The following is a 16,500-nucleotide window of genomic DNA, read 5'->3' as shown; positions in this document are numbered from 1 at the left end:
CAAAAGAGTTAACACTAGGGGACTCATTTGAGTTTGCCAGCTGAATTTAGGGCAGGGGAGTTCAAATAGCTGCAGGATACCAAGGTGTGTCTTTACAGTGACCTTTCTGTGTAAGTGAGTCAGCCATACGGGAAACAAATCACCATAAATAAAAATTTTGCAGCTTCATACAGAAAAAATGACTATAAAATGACTGGCAAAGATCAAATAAAAGAATAACATCAAGATTTGTCATTATTTATAAATGTGTTTTCGAAAACGTCAACATTACATCTTGTTGTTTGGTGACTTGCGCTACCACATCTTACCACAGGATGTCCCCATGCAGCAAGTTCAGGTTTATTAAAGCTATTTGCTCAACAAAGTTGGTTATTTGAAGAACAAACTTCAACTTTCTAAGTTTTAGAAAGAGTTGTAAAATTGGATAAATGTTTTTCTTATGTTCATGTGTCTATGTTTTTGCTCTCACCATGGAGGCGACGGGGAAGAGGTACGGGTGGTTGCAGCACTTCTTCAGGTCCATCATGATGTTGAGCAGAGACACCTGGTTTCCTCCGCCTTTCGAGTTCAGAGCCTCGAAGTTCTTGGTCAGAATCAACTTGTAGTACTTCCTGTTTTTTAAAGCAAAACAACAGAGCCGTGAAATTAATAAAAAATAATTATGCTAAGCAAAACAAAATTCTCTTAACGAGTAAATAACACTGGGGGACAGTGAAATGAATGAATCGTATTTAGTGAGAAACACTCTAAGGAAGTCCTGTTGAATTCACTTTGCATTAAAAAAAAAAAACATATCAAAAACTTTCATCCAGTTTGAATTGAATAATGCCCTAAAGGTTATTTGTCAAACATTTTATTAAATCCAAAACTTAAATTTACTTCTTATGAAAATAGAGCAAACATATTAACTAATGTTTCTTTGAAATTCTCTAGCCTTAACTTTAAGTAAAATTAAAAAGTAAAGCTAAAAATGTTTACAACTGTGTGAGGACATGTAAAAGAAAGATCCCTAGGGTTTCATTCAGTGTGTGTTGGTGCCTGATATTTAACAATATAAGCTACACTGCACCAGACGTACCAAAGCACGTACAGCAAGTTAGTAATTAGAAAGCAAAAATGACATTTTGTAGCAAGGACACAGAATAAAAAACACAAATGTCTTGCCATACGAGCATGGCTACAAGATCTATTGTATGCCACAGTAAATAAAACCAAACGTGTGGCTCTCCAACCAACTGTGCTTCATCATTTCTAGCCGTTTTGGCATTAGTTTGGTGTGGAGTGTCTTACACAGTAACTCAATGCTTATTTTCAAAACACAATAAAAAAAAAACCACGTGTGCACCTTCTTAACAAGTCATGGTCACCTGTGACTGATGGTACACACACATCTACCGCTACACCCGATGCATTTGATTGTTAAGCCGGTTGTTTGTGTGACGCGTACTTCTGCATGGGACTCAGCTCCACTCTGACAATCAGCTCGGTCTTCGCCGGCATGTTCTTAAACACGTCGGCCTTGAGCCTCCGCAGCATGTGAGGCCCCAGCAGGTCGTGGAGCTTCTTGATCTGGTCCTCTTTGGAGATGTCGGCGAACTCCTCCAGGAAGCCCTCTAGGTTGCTGCGCAGAAGAAGAGACTCGATATGAAAAACTGTCGTTCGTGTCCTGCTTTAATAACGATTACTAAGGGAAAACATTTGCTTAATAAAAAGAGTCCTACTTAAAGCGATTCGGGGTGAGGAAGTTGAGCAGGTGAAACAACTCTTCGAGGTTGTTCTGCAGGGGAGTCCCAGTCAGCAGCAGCTTGTAGTCAATTTTGTAGTCATTTAAACGCCTGAAGAACTACAAATACGCAAAGAAAGAACTGAGCTCTACTGATCATGTTTCTGCGGAAAAAGACAAATCAGACTTTCCTTGTCATTAACAAAAGACGTCTTTCAGCATGTTCCTCTAGGAAAGATCATTTCTGTCACACATCCTAGTTATAACAGACATCCAACAATTACTTTAGGAATTGATTGTTCGGATGATTAAACAGATTAAACAGTGGGCGGACTTTTCATTTAACCACTCAAGCCTTCTCTAGGCAACATTAGAAATACATTAAGAATGCAAATGAACAAATAATTCAGTTCCTTTTTTAAATAAGAAAATAAATAGTTTGTCCAAAATGCAACAACACAGCATTCTTGTAGTTCACGCTTGATCATCTGTAGATTATTTGACTAATTTCGCATCAACCAATTTAATATTTGGACAGCAAAAGGCACTTAAAAGAAGATTTAGTTTTTTACAGAATTTGAGCCGGGTGAAGCTAACAGCATACCAAATGAGGAGTTCTAGGTGGAACATATTTACAGACAAGAGTTGTTTTTTTTATCTGGAATGCAAAATGTATGTAATTTTTGTACAGTTTTGACATAATGACTGCTATCACTAATCTGCTCTTCAGCAACTGCCTTTTGTTCGAGTCCGTATAGTCTGGTTAGCGGTTAATCTATTACTAAATTAGTTGACCATTATTTCAATTATCGATTAATCACTGTTAATCCGATTAACTGTTTCAGCCCGAGCATTAACAGTGACAGACAGCAGTGGCACCTTGGACTGGTTGTTTTTGAGGCGGTGAGCCTCGTCCACCACCAGACACGCCCAGTCGATGGACTTGAGCGCCGTCTGATCGATGGTCACCAACTCATAGGAGGTCAGAAGGACGTGAAATTTAATGGGAGCTTCGCGCTGCAGCAAAGGGAAACAACAGATGAAGAATAAACAGATGCTTTTCTGCAAAAAAAAAAAAAAAAAAGGTCAGAGTTGTTAGCAACCATTAGCGCCGTCTCACCCTGAGTTTGAAGGCCTTCTTTCCGGCTTTGATGGAGTCGTCGAACGTGAACTCGTTCTCTCTGATGATGGCTCGGCTGTCTTTGTCTCCCGTGTATGTCACCACGTAAAAATCGGGCGCCCACATCTCGAACTCCCTCTCCCAGTTTATAATAGTGGAGAGGGGCGCACTGACCAGGAAGGGACCCTTAGTGTGGCCCTGAAAGAAAAGCAGGATGGTGTTGATGCCCCTTGCAGGATCCGTAATGTGACCAAGCAGAAACGGTCCCAGCAGTACCTCCTTGAACAGTGAATAGAGAAAGACGATTGTCTGGATGGTTTTCCCCAGACCCATTTCATCTGCCAGGATGGTGTCGGTGCCCTGAAAAAAGAGAGAGAGACAGACAAGTAAGAAAGATTGAAGAAATCCAGCTGATAGATGCAGGGTGCCGTTAAAAATATAGTCTGAAAAGTCGGGCTTGTTCGTACATCTGGAGGATACCCATTTCCTGGAGCAACGACAGCCAAGAAAACAGTGAGGCTACTTATCTCCATTCTACAACGATACACTATTACAATGGTCAAAAATCATTAGGCTTCAAATAGTTTTCCTCTACAAATTCTGCAGAAAAAATGTAAAGGGTTCAGGAAGCAGACGTGTGTTTTTTTTTTAAGGAAACCGCAGCCATTTTTCACCTACATCTGTGAGTGGGGAGGGCAGAGACTCCTCCTCCTCACCGTCTCCCTCCTTGCTCGTCATTTTCCTGGGTTTATCGGGGTCTTCCTTCAAGATGTTGTCCCTGTCGAATGACAACAAAGACATCATTGAGACTCTGTTAACGCTGCCTTAATTCTATCAGGAACAATTTGTGACATAGGGCAAAGTTAACAATGAATACATTTATTAATCCCTTAATATAAGAAGCCTTTGTCTTCTTAAATCAGCTTTTGTGTCTTTTCTTGCTCCTCAGCCAGTGTGTGTTCAGCATGACTGTGCAGTCCAACCTGTGTCTCCAGTAGTTGGCCTTGTGGAGTTCAAAGTCGGGCACATCCATGTCATCTCTCTCCCAGGTGCACTGGTCATAGGTCAGATCTTTCCACTTTACCAGGTAGTGGTACATCCCCTTTTTATCCACGCTGGCAGAGGGACATGTGGGGGACAGTGAGCAGCGTCTCACACAGCCGTCTCACACACCCTCAGAGGGGCAATCAACCCTACCTGTGGTTTATGATGCGGTGAATCATCATCCACTCGGGCTTGATGCCGTATTTGTAGTATTTGTCTTCCAGCAGGGCGTAGTGGGGATCTTTGGCCCGCCTCTTCTCGCTCTTGCCCACTCCGTTCTCGTCCTCTGCGCCCGATCCGTAGTCCAGGCTGGGGGGCTCGTCCATGTCGGTCTTCCTCTGGTAGTTTCTGTACATCACCGAGTGGAAGATCTCCAGCTGAAAGATGAACGTGAGTAATAAGAAGACGCCAGAATTAATTGCCGCTCAGGGTTTGTTGTTCTTTCTGTAACAAGCATGCTTTAGAAATTATACATCCCAGTTAATGGTTAATTGATTAGTAAATTATATAATGATTATTTTAATCATGATTAATTAATGAATTGTTTTAACTCTACTCTTCTGTAGCGTAAAGCAGAATAGCTGTTTAAACCATTCTACAGTTTAAAGCATACGTAGATGTTAAAATGTCCCAGTCAAAGTTCAAATCTACATCCAATTGAAATTATGTGGCAAATTGTGAAACTTGCTGGCACTCCTCATACAGAGTCGAAGGGTATTAATACTTCAGCATTAAGTATGTATGTGTGTATGTTTACTATGTTCACCAGAGATCAGATTTTTCATCTTTGGGTTTGGGTATTTTTATATTATGCCTTATTATGTATTTTGTAGACTAAAAAGCTGTTTTAGGCTACACCACCAGGAGGCACTAAGGAGCCTCCAAAAGCTGGAGGGAAAATGAGGAAAAAAAAGAAATATGTCAATGAGAAAGAAAACAACAACATTTTTAATCAGAATTTTTGGAAAATGTAATCTGTTTTTATAAAATATAAGTAAAAAATAATTCATTGAATTTATCAAGCCTCTTTGCTCCTCAAACTAGCCTGGCTAATGTGAAATGGACAAGTTTCTGACAAGGAAAAGACAAAAGGAACCGTCCAGCAGACTTGCTGTGAAGGATACTGCTGCACAAAATGCTGAAAACTCACGGCCAGATAAGATCAGAATGTATGAGGCTGTTTTTAAATTAAACAAATGTAATAATTATTCAACAGACAACAAAAGCCAGAAACATGATTTTGAAGTTGATGTTTCTTTACATATTTTGTAGTGTTCTCCGTAGGTATGCAAAGGGGTTCCCCTAAAAGCTAAAGGTGCTTGGGGGATGAAAATGTCTGGGAATCCCTGGACTAAAACCACAAAATGTTATTACTGTTCCCACCTGCAGCTCGGTGATCCAGGTGCAGTGCCAGTACGACTGGCTGGTTAGCTTGACAAAAAACTCCCTCTCAGCTCTGCCCTTCATTGGCGGCAGTGGAGGGGCATCGGGAGGAGCGTCAGGGGGCAGCGGGACAGGAATGGGAGGAGGAGGCTCGCCCCACCTCCAGTGGAGGATCTTCTGGACCCTTCCTTTGATTGGCGGGCACTGCAGCAAGGACACATCTCCAAATCGCATCTCAAAAGTTCTTCCTCGAGTTAAAGGCGACTCGTGCAACGTGTACTGACCGTGCATCGCGGACAGAGCCACTCTCCGTTGGGGATCTCGGGCAGCGGAGGGTTCAGACAGTGGATGTGGTAGGAGGACGTGCACGTGTCGCAGCACAACAGTTCGCCGCCGTCCTTGCACACCCGACAGAACTCCATGTGGTCGTCCTCCTCCTCCTCCGCGCCGGCGGGAACCCCGATGCTGACCTCGGATATCACTCTGTCCTCGCTGTCCTCCTCGAAGTCCTCAAAGTCTTCGTCTTTCGCCTCCCATTGGATTCCCTCTTTTTCCTGCATGAAGAACAAAAAGAACAACTAATGACAGAAAGGGTAGTTGGGGTCATTTATATCTCTGTACTTGAATCTGGCAGTAGAGATAGTAGGAAAGTGAGCGCGATAGGCTCAAAGGGTTCAGCCTCTAGGGCAAAAAGAACCTGGGCTACAGCTGAGATGCAATGTTCTCTTTAGTGTGAATGTGAGCGGGACAGGAGGTGTCAGAGAGTTGGACTCAGGAGACTCAGTGAGGAGTTCATGAAAAATAGATCAACGCTTCATGTCAAACCATCAGGAGGCTCAGTGGATGAAAAAAGGACTGACAGAGTCATGTAGCGCCTGCCTCCTGCAACCCGCTTCCCTGGTCAAGTGTCTCAGAGTAAAACCAAATGGTGCAGCAAGTGCACATGGGAGTAGTCTAACCACACTGTACAGTTCACTTTTACTTGAGTAATAACATTATGAAATATGGCTACTCTTCTACTCTATCCATCACGAGTTATTACAAAAGATTACTTTTTAAAATCTTTTTTGGACATCTTTACCAAAGACCAGAGCGTCACTTTCTTTAAGATGTGCGGCTATTTAGTTTAAGCAACAATAACAGAGTCTCTGAATCGTCTGAAAAATATTTTTGTTCTTTTTTAAGCGGCAGTTTCTTTTTTTTGTTTGTTTTTTCCCCACCAGGGGGTCTTTTGTGACCCTTATATGTCAGTAGGCTGACAGGAAAAGGGGAGGGAGAGGGGGGAAGACATGCGGCTAATGTCGCCAGGTCCGGGAATCGAACCCGCGACAGCAGCGTCGAGGACTCAAGGCCTCGAAATGTGGGTTGTGCTATCCCCTACGCCACCACAGCACGCTTAAGCGGCAGTTTCACACTATTTCCCTAGGTAGTGATATTTAGATGAACTGGTTTTGTCATGGTCATTTATGTTGATTTTTTTTTTTCTTGTAAATCGGAATTTCTTTCAATTTAGTTTTTCTTCGGGCATTTAAAATATACATAAATTAGTTTAGAACTGAGATGGGAGGATGTCTTTTGTTCGTCAAATGTCCCGAGTGAAGACAGGAGCTTTTGGTAAAATGATTTTTTTTAAACCCCTTTGTGAACTTGTGACATCAGATTAAGTGAACTTTTGTCTTCATCTAAGTTATGGGAGATATTTAGTCATTGTTTTGTCCATATTTCCGCAAGAAATAAAATGCCTATATTTTTTTTTCATATAGAAAACAAAAGTGCGTCCAAAGGAAAACTATCTGTTGCCATCCACGTCCCTTCGTGGAAAATTTTGGTTTTGGAACTAAGAAGGCTGCGACAGACTTTTCTACTTTAATCCTCTCTAGTAGAAACTGAGCACTAGAAATGAGGATTGATTAAGGAGGGAATATAGAATACAGCGGTGAATATAGACTAAGAGATTAAGAGCAGACGTTGCTCTCTGCAGGCTGTACTCACACAATGCGGGCAGCTCCACTTGCCCTCGGGGGCCTTGTCCAGCTCAGGCTCGAGGCACACGAGGTGGTACGCTCGAGGACAGGTGTCGCACAGGATGATCTCTCCGCCCTGCTGACACACCTCACAGTAGTCCTGGTGATCCGTCTCATAGCCGTCGCCTTCTTCCTCACCTGGACCTGGAAACAGAACCACAAACCATATCGAAATAAACAAATACACATTTATTAACTTTTTTTTTTTTTACGAAAGACATGAGGTATCTTTAAAGCAAAAGCAATAATATTATCATCTAAAAAGATCCACGCAGTAATTGTGTGTTTAGTTACACATGTAAATATGCGGATTCTTTCCCGGCGGTCTTTTTAAGATAGATGTATCAAAGAAACATGAGGCATAAAAAAAAACAAACACTTCTTGAGAATTGACTTTAAATCTCAAGGTCATAAATCTGACATCTTCTCAATCAGTGCTAACATAAACAAGGGTTTAATAAAGATCAGACGTGAACCAAAAGACAGAAAAAAGAACTTTGTTTAATGGAAACATTTAGAAAAAAAAACCCCACTGAGGTTACAGTCCACAAATTGCCAGGCAAACAGAAAAAAAGACCATAGAAAAATGTTAGCGGATGACAGAATAAAGTACCCATTGAATATCTAACCAGGTCAGTGAATGTGAGCCTGTTTTTCAGCAAGAACTAATTCAGAACTTGGTAAAATGGCGAAGAAGCAACGGAAAGACAAATAAAGCTGAGGATGCACGACTGCAGTTTCTACTACTTTCAACAAGCACCCAAATGGCTAAATTATTACAAAAACAAGAAGGTATTGTGATTTGTATAGAGTAACAGGAGTTTGCGCAGTCAGCCTGTAACCAGCCTGCAGTCTGCTGCTTAACAGAAATGCTGCTTGTATCTTCTTAATTGCAGTTTTAAACCAGCATCGCCTCAAAAAGAGAGGTGGGCTGCTGCTCTTTTAGTTTCCGAAACAGAAATTTTAATTTCCAAAGAGCTGAATTCCTCTTTCTTGTTAGCAAAGTGCAGAAGCTTTCCTACTGTCAGCTGTTTATCAAGCTGCTTTGCATAGAATGAATGGAGCATCGTACAGGTTGGCAAAAAATAAACGTCGTCCAGGCAACTGGTGATAAATTTGCACATAAACCAGAACGGATGCAAAAAAGACAGTTTAGTAACTTTTTTTTTTTAGCTAGTTAGTATTTTTCCTCTCTCTATTTCCAATGCAGGGATCAGAGCCAATAGTTCTTGCTGATGTAGCTGCTAATATACCTTTGCGTAGCTAGCAAGAGCATATTAGCAGCTAGTTACCAGTAGCTTCAACCAACGCAATGAACATGACAGAAAAGTCTCACAAGAAAAAAAAAAGCTACATAGAATATGAAATTAAATAGTCCTGCCACGACAAAATTTAAGACCTGTGATTAATGTATTTAAGGCCAACCTACTTTTTCCTCCCAATAAATTTAAGACATTTGAAGGCCTTAATTTTAGATGCTCAAATTTAATACTTTTACACTCTGATATAAGAATTACAATGCTAAATATTTTGGATGCAGAAACTCCAAACTCTAAATTCGGTATAAATTGTAAAAATGCAAAATTATTTTAAAAAAAAATTTTTTAAAGTAGGTGGAATTCATTTAACAAGCAGGCTCACTCTTACCTTTCTTCTTCTTCTTGGCAGGCCGTCCCCGCTTGTTCTTTTTCACTCGGCCAGAGCTGTCGGAGCGAACGGAGGAGCTGTGAACGCTGGAGTCCTCCTGCTCAGACTCTTCCTCATCCATGTCGTCGCTCTGACAGAGGAAAAAACATAATCAGGCAACAGAGTGAAAGGAGGGAAACGGGGGGTGATTATCTCCATCAGTTAAGCAGAATGCGAACATCGGACTCACAGAGCAGCTCTTCTTCCTCTTCCCAGCTATTGGTAATAGTTTAATACGGATGGGAGCCATCTTTTTAGCTTTAGATAGGGCTTTCTTCTTGTCAGGCACTCTAGGACTTTTACTGCGCTTTTTATATCCTGGACCTGCACAGGTAATTAGATCAAATCCAAAGTGAACTGGAAATGTATTGATCAACCCCTACGTGGACAGTGTCAACAACAAAGTGGTAACAGAAATTGGATGAATCCTTTACCGTTACGTAACAAAAACAACACTAAACGGTCACTACAAAAGACCTAAAGTTGCCACTGACCTTTGCCCTCTTTCGTCTTGGCCTTTCTAATGGGCGGCGGCTGAGGCGGCGGCTCGGGCGAGGTGGTTGCTGCAGAGACCTGCTCAGCGACAGCGATGGCGGCAGCGGCGGCGGCGGCTGCGACGGCAGCGGCGTTGCCTTTGAAGGGGTTGTTGGAGCTGAACTCCCTCCACTTGGCCCCCAGGATGGTCATCATCTTCGACATGGGGATCTTCGGGTTCTTCTTGGCTATCATTGGCCTGGGAGGAGTCCAGAGACACAACGGTCATCAGGAACTCCAACCATATTCTCCGACTCTGTGGCTTTATGCTGTGTTAGCAAACTCGGCTTTGGCTCAGTCAAATCAAGACAACCAAATCTCAAAAAACCAAAGAATCCCCAACGTAAACATGGTACTGTAGCTTATTCACGTTGTCAGAGTCAACACAGGTATGAAATATTGAAGGAAATCTTTATAACTCATCATTATTAAACTGTTAAATATGTAAATGCTAACTCAGGCAAGAATTTGCAATGAAAGCAATGCAATAGTGTTTTCAAGAATGTTTGGGACTTTTTAGGACTAACAGTTGGAGTGAGAGGTGTTGAGATTTAAGCATTTTTAATGGTTCATCCAACATGACTGAGAAAGCATACCGAGTATAACTCAAAGCACATGATGTAGCTACACTAGCAACCAATGAGCAGAAAGCTTTTGGCAGCTTTGTAATTCACCCTGTAGTCGTTTGTGAAGGCATTGTCTAACACTAAGGCAATCAGGGCATGTTGGCTGTCAAAGAATGGAACCAATCAGCTTTTAGAGTCTTTATTTGCTTAAAATAAAGCTGAAGATTCAATATAATATTGAAGGAAATCTTAAACTCATCTTTTACTGTTAAGATATGTAAATCAACTCGGCAAGAATTTTCTGTCTAGTCTTTTTCTTTTTTTTTTCTTCTTCTCTTTTTTTTCTTCTTTTTCTTTTTCTCGCCAGAGCCATAATCACTGGCGATGCTGTCTGAGTTTTCACCATAGTCTCTTTCTCTGTCTGAGATTCGCTCTACATCGCTGTCCTGAGGGGCAGATGGGATTTTTTTTTTTTTTTTTTTAAAGTTAGAATAGAGAATAGTGACAAACCCAACACAACACATGTAATGTACAATCTTCATGCTTTCTTTGTTTGGCAGGTTTCTTCTTTGTGTCTTCTCCTTTCTTCTTGGGACCTCTCGATCCGACATCATCTTCCTGGGTTCAAGAGAGCACAGAAATGAAATAACTTCTGAGCTTAATTCTTGTAAAGTAAACCAACTAATCCCTGCTGATTATAATTGCCCCCAACAAAAGACTGAATGATAAAGTTGCAGAGGTCTCAGTGACCTTTGACCTTATCTGAACGATGACAATTGGTGAATTAGTTCAATTGGGGAGCTCAAAGGAGATCTGACAGCTGGCACCAGATGCTACAAGTCAGGGATTATTGGTTTACGGCAATACACTTAGTGATAATCACCGACAGAGCCTTGTGAAGATATTGTCAGGTTATAACAACTAAATTAAATATATTTTATTGACATAGTTAAAAGAACATAAACTATTGCAAAATTGTAAAGTGGCAGAAAAAGCATACATGGTTTTTGACAACTTTTGACGAAATCTCCAACTTCCTGGAGAAGTCAACTAATTATTAAGCAGGCACATCTGACCTTTATTGAACAGCTGTTTTCAGGAGTGCAATAACTATAATGACTTAAATTAAATTATATGAATGTGATAGAATAACTCAGTTGAATCCAAAAGAGGATCTGTGCCAAGACTGACTGTGGTTCACAGAGATTTTCTGACTGAGTTTGGGCCATTTTGGAAAGGAGAACAATAGAAGATTCAGTCTATATGTGCAAAAGCTGGTGGAGAAAACCCTGAGGACCTGCAGGTGGAATTGCAGCAAAAGGTCTATCTATGCAATACTTTATACTGGTCTGCCATATGAAATCCTATTCAAAATATATATTTGTAAAGTTTATGGCTGTAACATGACAAAGTGTAAAAAAGTTACTTTTGCAAGATACTGTTTGGTGTTTGTTTTACTTATATTCATTAAATTTGATTGGCAAAAAGAACATCTGACAAAATCTGAAAAACCATAAAACTTTTAAAAGAAGGAAATTCTCATCATTTGGAAACTGTGAAGACAGGGGGGGACTAAATAAATCTATTTCCCTTTCAATGAATAAATTATGTGAATATGTCTGACCGTTCTAGCACTCAGTTTTACCATTTAACCTGCAATCTGACCTGGGTTTATGCAGCGAGGAGAGGCACAGATAGGCAAGTGGAGATAGCCGCCTCTATTTAAAAAAGAAACAAGCTAAGCGTTAAAGCGCAGCCAAAATACTGGCTGCTTGATAAGCTAGGTCTGTCAGATTTTATTGTGTGCCCGCCTTTGTTGGTGCGCAGCAGCAACAACAGCCTCCCTCCACCTCCTCCTCACTCCGGAGCCTCTGTGATTCCCGCCTAGCCGTGCAGCAGTGCGGTCCGCCGACGAAACGCCGGGGGGCGGCCGCTGCATGCACGCAGGGCTCGGTGATTCAGAGAGGCCCACCAGTGTAATGAACTGGAACGACTCCTGCAATTCCCAATGGAGATGTGGGGGTAGCGGTGGTGGAGAAGAGGGGACCGAGACCACCGCTGTGGCCGCTGAGAGAGGTCGTGAGCGGGTTAAAGTCCTCGACACAAACATTCATTTATCCGTCTGGCACGGTTCAGCGGCGATAAAGACAAAGCAATGGAGGACTGCTCCGTTATGTTCATTCATGAAAGTAGAACCATCCTAGCTTGCCAAAACGGCAACATTTGTTCTATTTTAACCTTCAATAACGTGTTAATACAAATAATATATTCATTTTCATACAAAGTTTAACAATTAGCTCACCTTAATTAATTATTTAAAGCAAATATGTATCTTTGTTCCCTTTACCGTTACAGGCTGGCCAGCCGACCGTTAGTTCACGCTCAGTGCAAAGTGCAAGTTCACTGCCAGGAGAAACTTCCAGAATAATCTCGTTCAGCTAGTCAATCACAGAAGCTGAAGCCACACTGTCGTTCAATCTAACGTCTAATAAAGTCTCCATTAAGTTGTGTTAAACAGAATTGGACAGGCATTTACAGGGAAGCCTCGTTTCGACCTGTATGTCAGAGGACGATACGACACAAATACTGTGGGGTAGTTTCTGCCTCGTTTGACTGCACTGCGAAACCAGCTCCTCGGGTATCAAATACATGCAGCCTCCGGCGGGGGAGTCCATGTTTGTTTTGTTTTTGAAGCAGCTTTTCTACACCTTCGGGGCGACCTGATTATCCTGCTGTAGCCCGGCGTCTTCATTTGCATGTGTCCCCATGTCATGTCAGGGAGCTGCTGTCACAGCAAAGAGGTGGGGGGGGGATTTAACTGCAACTTTCTGGAGGATGGCTCTGCGGGCTCTCTGTGGCGAGTTTGGCTAAACTTTGCAGGGAGGTGAAGAGGTGAGATGGAGGAAGTGGCAGGAGCGAACCGGGGGTTTGTCGTCCCTTCTATTTTATATTTAGCTGCAAATATGGCACCCAATTCACATTTAGGTTCTGTAAACTATTTCGTGTTGCGTTTTTTGTGTGCGCGCGCACCCGAGCAACTCTACTCTACTGTACAGTCCAGGACATGGATAGAGATAGCTCAGATAACAAGGCTACTTCTGTACATAAATAAATTTTTAAAAAGCAATCTTCAGCCATTAAAGTGAGTTTTATTTATTATTTTGTGTGATGTTTTTCGCGCGTTCCCGACCGCGACCTGTCCGCCTGTCTTTTTCCTCCCTTTCTTCTTCTTCTTCTTTTTCTTTTTTAGCAGCTAGTCTACCGTACCTGGCGCGGCTGGTGGTGTTGCAGTTTCCCGAGGCGCCGCCGGCGAGTTTATGTCGCTTGCGTTCTCGTCCAGCTCTCCGTCGTCCTCGTTGTCTTCTTCATCAAAATCTCCTCCCTCGGAATTAACCACCATGCCCTCGTCTTCCTCGCAGGAGCGGAGAGGAGAGGACATTATTATATTCCTGCTGTCATTGGCGGCTCCGTCCTTGTGTTCAGTGTTTTTAAAAAAAATAAAACACAAAACAACGAAGCTGTAATTCTTGCAGCGGATGGAGTGTTATTTATTTAATATTCAAATCGGCACGGGAGAAAAGTAGGGGGGCGTTTTGGAATATTTTACACTAAGGCTGAGCAACAAAGATGGCCGCCCTCTTATATTTATTTTTTAACAACCCCCCCAATAAGAAAAAAATCCCCTTACATAAAAAATGGCTGACTATATTATTTCAGAACGCACCCCCTCCCTTTTTCTCTATCTCTCTCCGTCTCTCTCCCTGTGCGCGCCCCCCTCCCTCGTTAAAAACGTACACATTGTTACAAGGAAAAAAGGGGTGTGTGAGTGCATGTAAGTTACATTGTTACTTGTTTGTTTCTTCTCGGTCTGCCCCCCCAATTTTTCTCCCTCTCTTTTCTCTCTCTCAAGTCCGGATCAGTCACGAATCCGGATCTGTCACTGTTACTGCCAAGATCACACACACACACTGTCTGCAATGCAGAGCCCGACACAAATATATCAAGTATAGTCGCCTGAGCCCCCCTACCACCGCTGGATATAATAAAATATATTTTGGAGCAGCGGTGTTTGTGCGTGTGCGCGCTCACGAGTCAGTGAGTGAGTGCTGGGGAGGGATCAGAGAGAAAGAAAGAGAGAGGGAGAGTGGGGGGGTTGGGAAAAAATCTGCCGCAGCCATGCCCAGCCTTACATCAGATTGTATTGCTTAAAAATTAACTACTTGTGGTGGGGATTGAAGTGTTTTGGTGAAACGCAAAACTGTGTTTCCACTCCGACACACGGCCGCAGCGAGCGTGGCAGAGCGCTAAAACGTGAGAGTGGAAGTCGTGCAGAGGTCTGAAACAGGCGCAGGGATGGTTTCTGAGCTGTAAATCTGAGCGCTCGTTAGCAGCGGGATGTGTCAGCTGGATGGCAGTAAGGCCATGGGAATCCCTCCCATGACAGGGAGGCCCCCTCAGTGGCGGCGACTGCTGCTGCTGCTGCTGCTGCTGCTCCGGGCACTTTTTTTGACTAAATTATTATTTTTGACAGCCTTTGTGCACTCAAGCACAGTCAGAATGAAAAAAAAAAAAAAAAAAACATATTTGGATGCTAAACGTCTCTTTAACCTCTTCATGTTACCATGAACCGCTTTGGGTTTTACTGCGATTTTATGAGACCAACACAAAGAAGGGAATTAAATGAAAAATTTCTTACAAAAAAAAACAACGCTTACAAAGAAATATCTGAAAAGTGTGGTGTACATTTAAATAGGGTTAGCACACCACTTGTAAATGCTGATCTCCTACTAAGTATGCATAGGTGAAAATAAAAAACTATGTGGCTTTTTCTGTTTTAAAAAAAAGAAAAAACAGTGGAAGAAAAAAGCGAAAAACAATAATGTCTTCAGTCAGAGGCTTCTTCAAATTTGTTGTAACACTTCCCTGAATTTGAGTTAATTATGTGTTTGCTTCCAGTTGAATGTTTGGGCTAGACCTCATTGCAGTGTTCCATAACACAAGACAAAAATCACAGCAGTGGGAGGCTTCAAAGGTCACCCTGGGGTCACACTGTTTACACTTCATAAAAGAAAGAAGCCAGTTCATTTCAACAAGCAAAGCAACGCTGAGGCGGTGACCCCATTTATGACCTTTTTTTCGCGTCCTTCTCTCCTCTTCCCAGGTCAGCTGCTGAGGCGCCGACACCCAGAAGACAACCTGCTGATCACTTCCAGCCTCGTCTGCCGCAACAGGTGCCTGAGCCGCTCCGGCTCGGCTCCTGCGAACGAGAGAGGAGGAATTTTTCAGCGCCCCCGATCCAAACCCAACATCTGCCAAGGCGGCGAGAGACACTGGTAGCGCGGCGTGTGTGTGCGACGAGGAAGATTGTGTGTCTGCAGCCCACCCTCACCCCCTCCCCACTGCCTCACACACTGAGGCCCTGGCCGCCGAGGTGTCAGCGGGTGCCAGACTGAAAGGCTGGCGAGACGACCTCACTTACTGTGCAGCTTGTACGCCCTCAGCCACATTATCTGCAGTCATAGCTGTGCGTGTGTCTCACTGTGTGACTGCAAGATGAAAAGAGGGGGTGAAACCATCCAGGAAGCTCCCCTCCCAGACAGAATTTGGACTGCTGTGCCGAGATTACCCAGCAGCCTCCCTCCTCCTCCCCCAAAGCCTCCCGTGTCCGTTTGGCAGCGAGACGTGTCAGGGATAAGAGAGAGAAAGTGCCTCCCCTGGGTGCTGAGCTCCAGCTAACCCAGATTTTATGCAGTGTGACACAGAGGAAGACACCGGCTCCTGTGCCGCGCTCAGAGCTGGCGGTCTGAACCCCGGCGGCCCCGCGAGCTGAAGCAGCTTAAATAACAGCCAGTCAGAGCAGGAGCCCAGAGAAGAATCCCATTATTGCCTGAATTGGTTTTGGTGAGGCAAGTCCCACTCTCAACAGAGGAGTTCTTCCAAATTGTAGCCAGTTTGTTAGTTTTGGTGGTGATTTTTCTTTTCTTCCTGTCAAGCCTTTAAAGAGATTTAGAAGAGGTTAAATCTGTGCCTTACTTGATTTATAGATTTTTGCTTTTGGTGTGTATCCACTCTCATTTCTACAATAGACAGGGGACAGTGATAACTTTAACAGAAAATATCACATTTTTAGGATACTTTTTTTCTTACTTTCTTTAAAGAACTTTCCATAGCTTCCCTTACTATTTGGTAATATTAAACTGTAGGACTTGGTTTAATAATTTTAGGTGTTAGAATTTAGGCTCATTCCTGCTGTCAGAACCGCTGTAAGTGGGTCAGGTTTGTGGGCCGCCTCGCTCGCGCGCCTTCTCAGCTCTGCACACACACTTTCTAAATTACTGAAATCAGAGCTTTATGAAGGGCCCTTCCAAACAGTGTTCTTAAGCTGCTTTGTAATTATTTGGCTTCCCATTCAAAAGACCC

At 42.8% G+C, this 16,500-nt stretch overlaps 1 protein-coding gene across 1 annotated transcript in view; it reads right to left on the bottom strand.

The window, feature by feature from the left end:
• chd3 (chromodomain helicase DNA binding protein 3) overlaps positions 1–13,792 on the bottom strand; it is a 38,483-nt gene extending 24,691 nt beyond the window's left edge. Inside the window, exons 1-19 of the mRNA XM_044098253.1 lie at positions 13,348–13,792; positions 11,931–12,147; positions 10,614–10,698; positions 10,404–10,526; positions 9,475–9,727; positions 9,171–9,304; positions 8,942–9,071; positions 7,263–7,438; positions 5,555–5,824; positions 5,271–5,474; positions 4,041–4,264; positions 3,827–3,958; positions 3,522–3,621; positions 3,120–3,203; positions 2,844–3,041; positions 2,603–2,740; positions 1,722–1,843; positions 1,448–1,621; positions 470–611 (exon numbers count right to left, since the gene is read on the bottom strand). Coding sequence (XP_043954188.1) covers positions 470–611; positions 1,448–1,621; positions 1,722–1,843; positions 2,603–2,740; positions 2,844–3,041; positions 3,120–3,203; positions 3,522–3,621; positions 3,827–3,958; positions 4,041–4,264; positions 5,271–5,474; positions 5,555–5,824; positions 7,263–7,438; positions 8,942–9,071; positions 9,171–9,304; positions 9,475–9,727; positions 10,404–10,526; positions 10,614–10,698; positions 11,931–12,147; positions 13,348–13,519 — 3,078 coding nt within the window. The 5' untranslated portion in view covers positions 13,520–13,792. The remainder of the gene's footprint in view (positions 1–469; positions 612–1,447; positions 1,622–1,721; positions 1,844–2,602; positions 2,741–2,843; positions 3,042–3,119; positions 3,204–3,521; positions 3,622–3,826; positions 3,959–4,040; positions 4,265–5,270; positions 5,475–5,554; positions 5,825–7,262; positions 7,439–8,941; positions 9,072–9,170; positions 9,305–9,474; positions 9,728–10,403; positions 10,527–10,613; positions 10,699–11,930; positions 12,148–13,347) is intronic.
• Between the last annotated feature and the right edge of the window lie 2,708 nt (positions 13,793–16,500).

The sequence above is a fragment of the Gambusia affinis genome, linkage group LG18 (assembly GCF_019740435.1).
Source record: "Gambusia affinis linkage group LG18, SWU_Gaff_1.0, whole genome shotgun sequence".
Taxonomy (NCBI): Eukaryota; Metazoa; Chordata; class Actinopteri; order Cyprinodontiformes; family Poeciliidae; genus Gambusia; species Gambusia affinis.
This window is presented reverse-complemented; position numbering and strand designations above follow the sequence as displayed.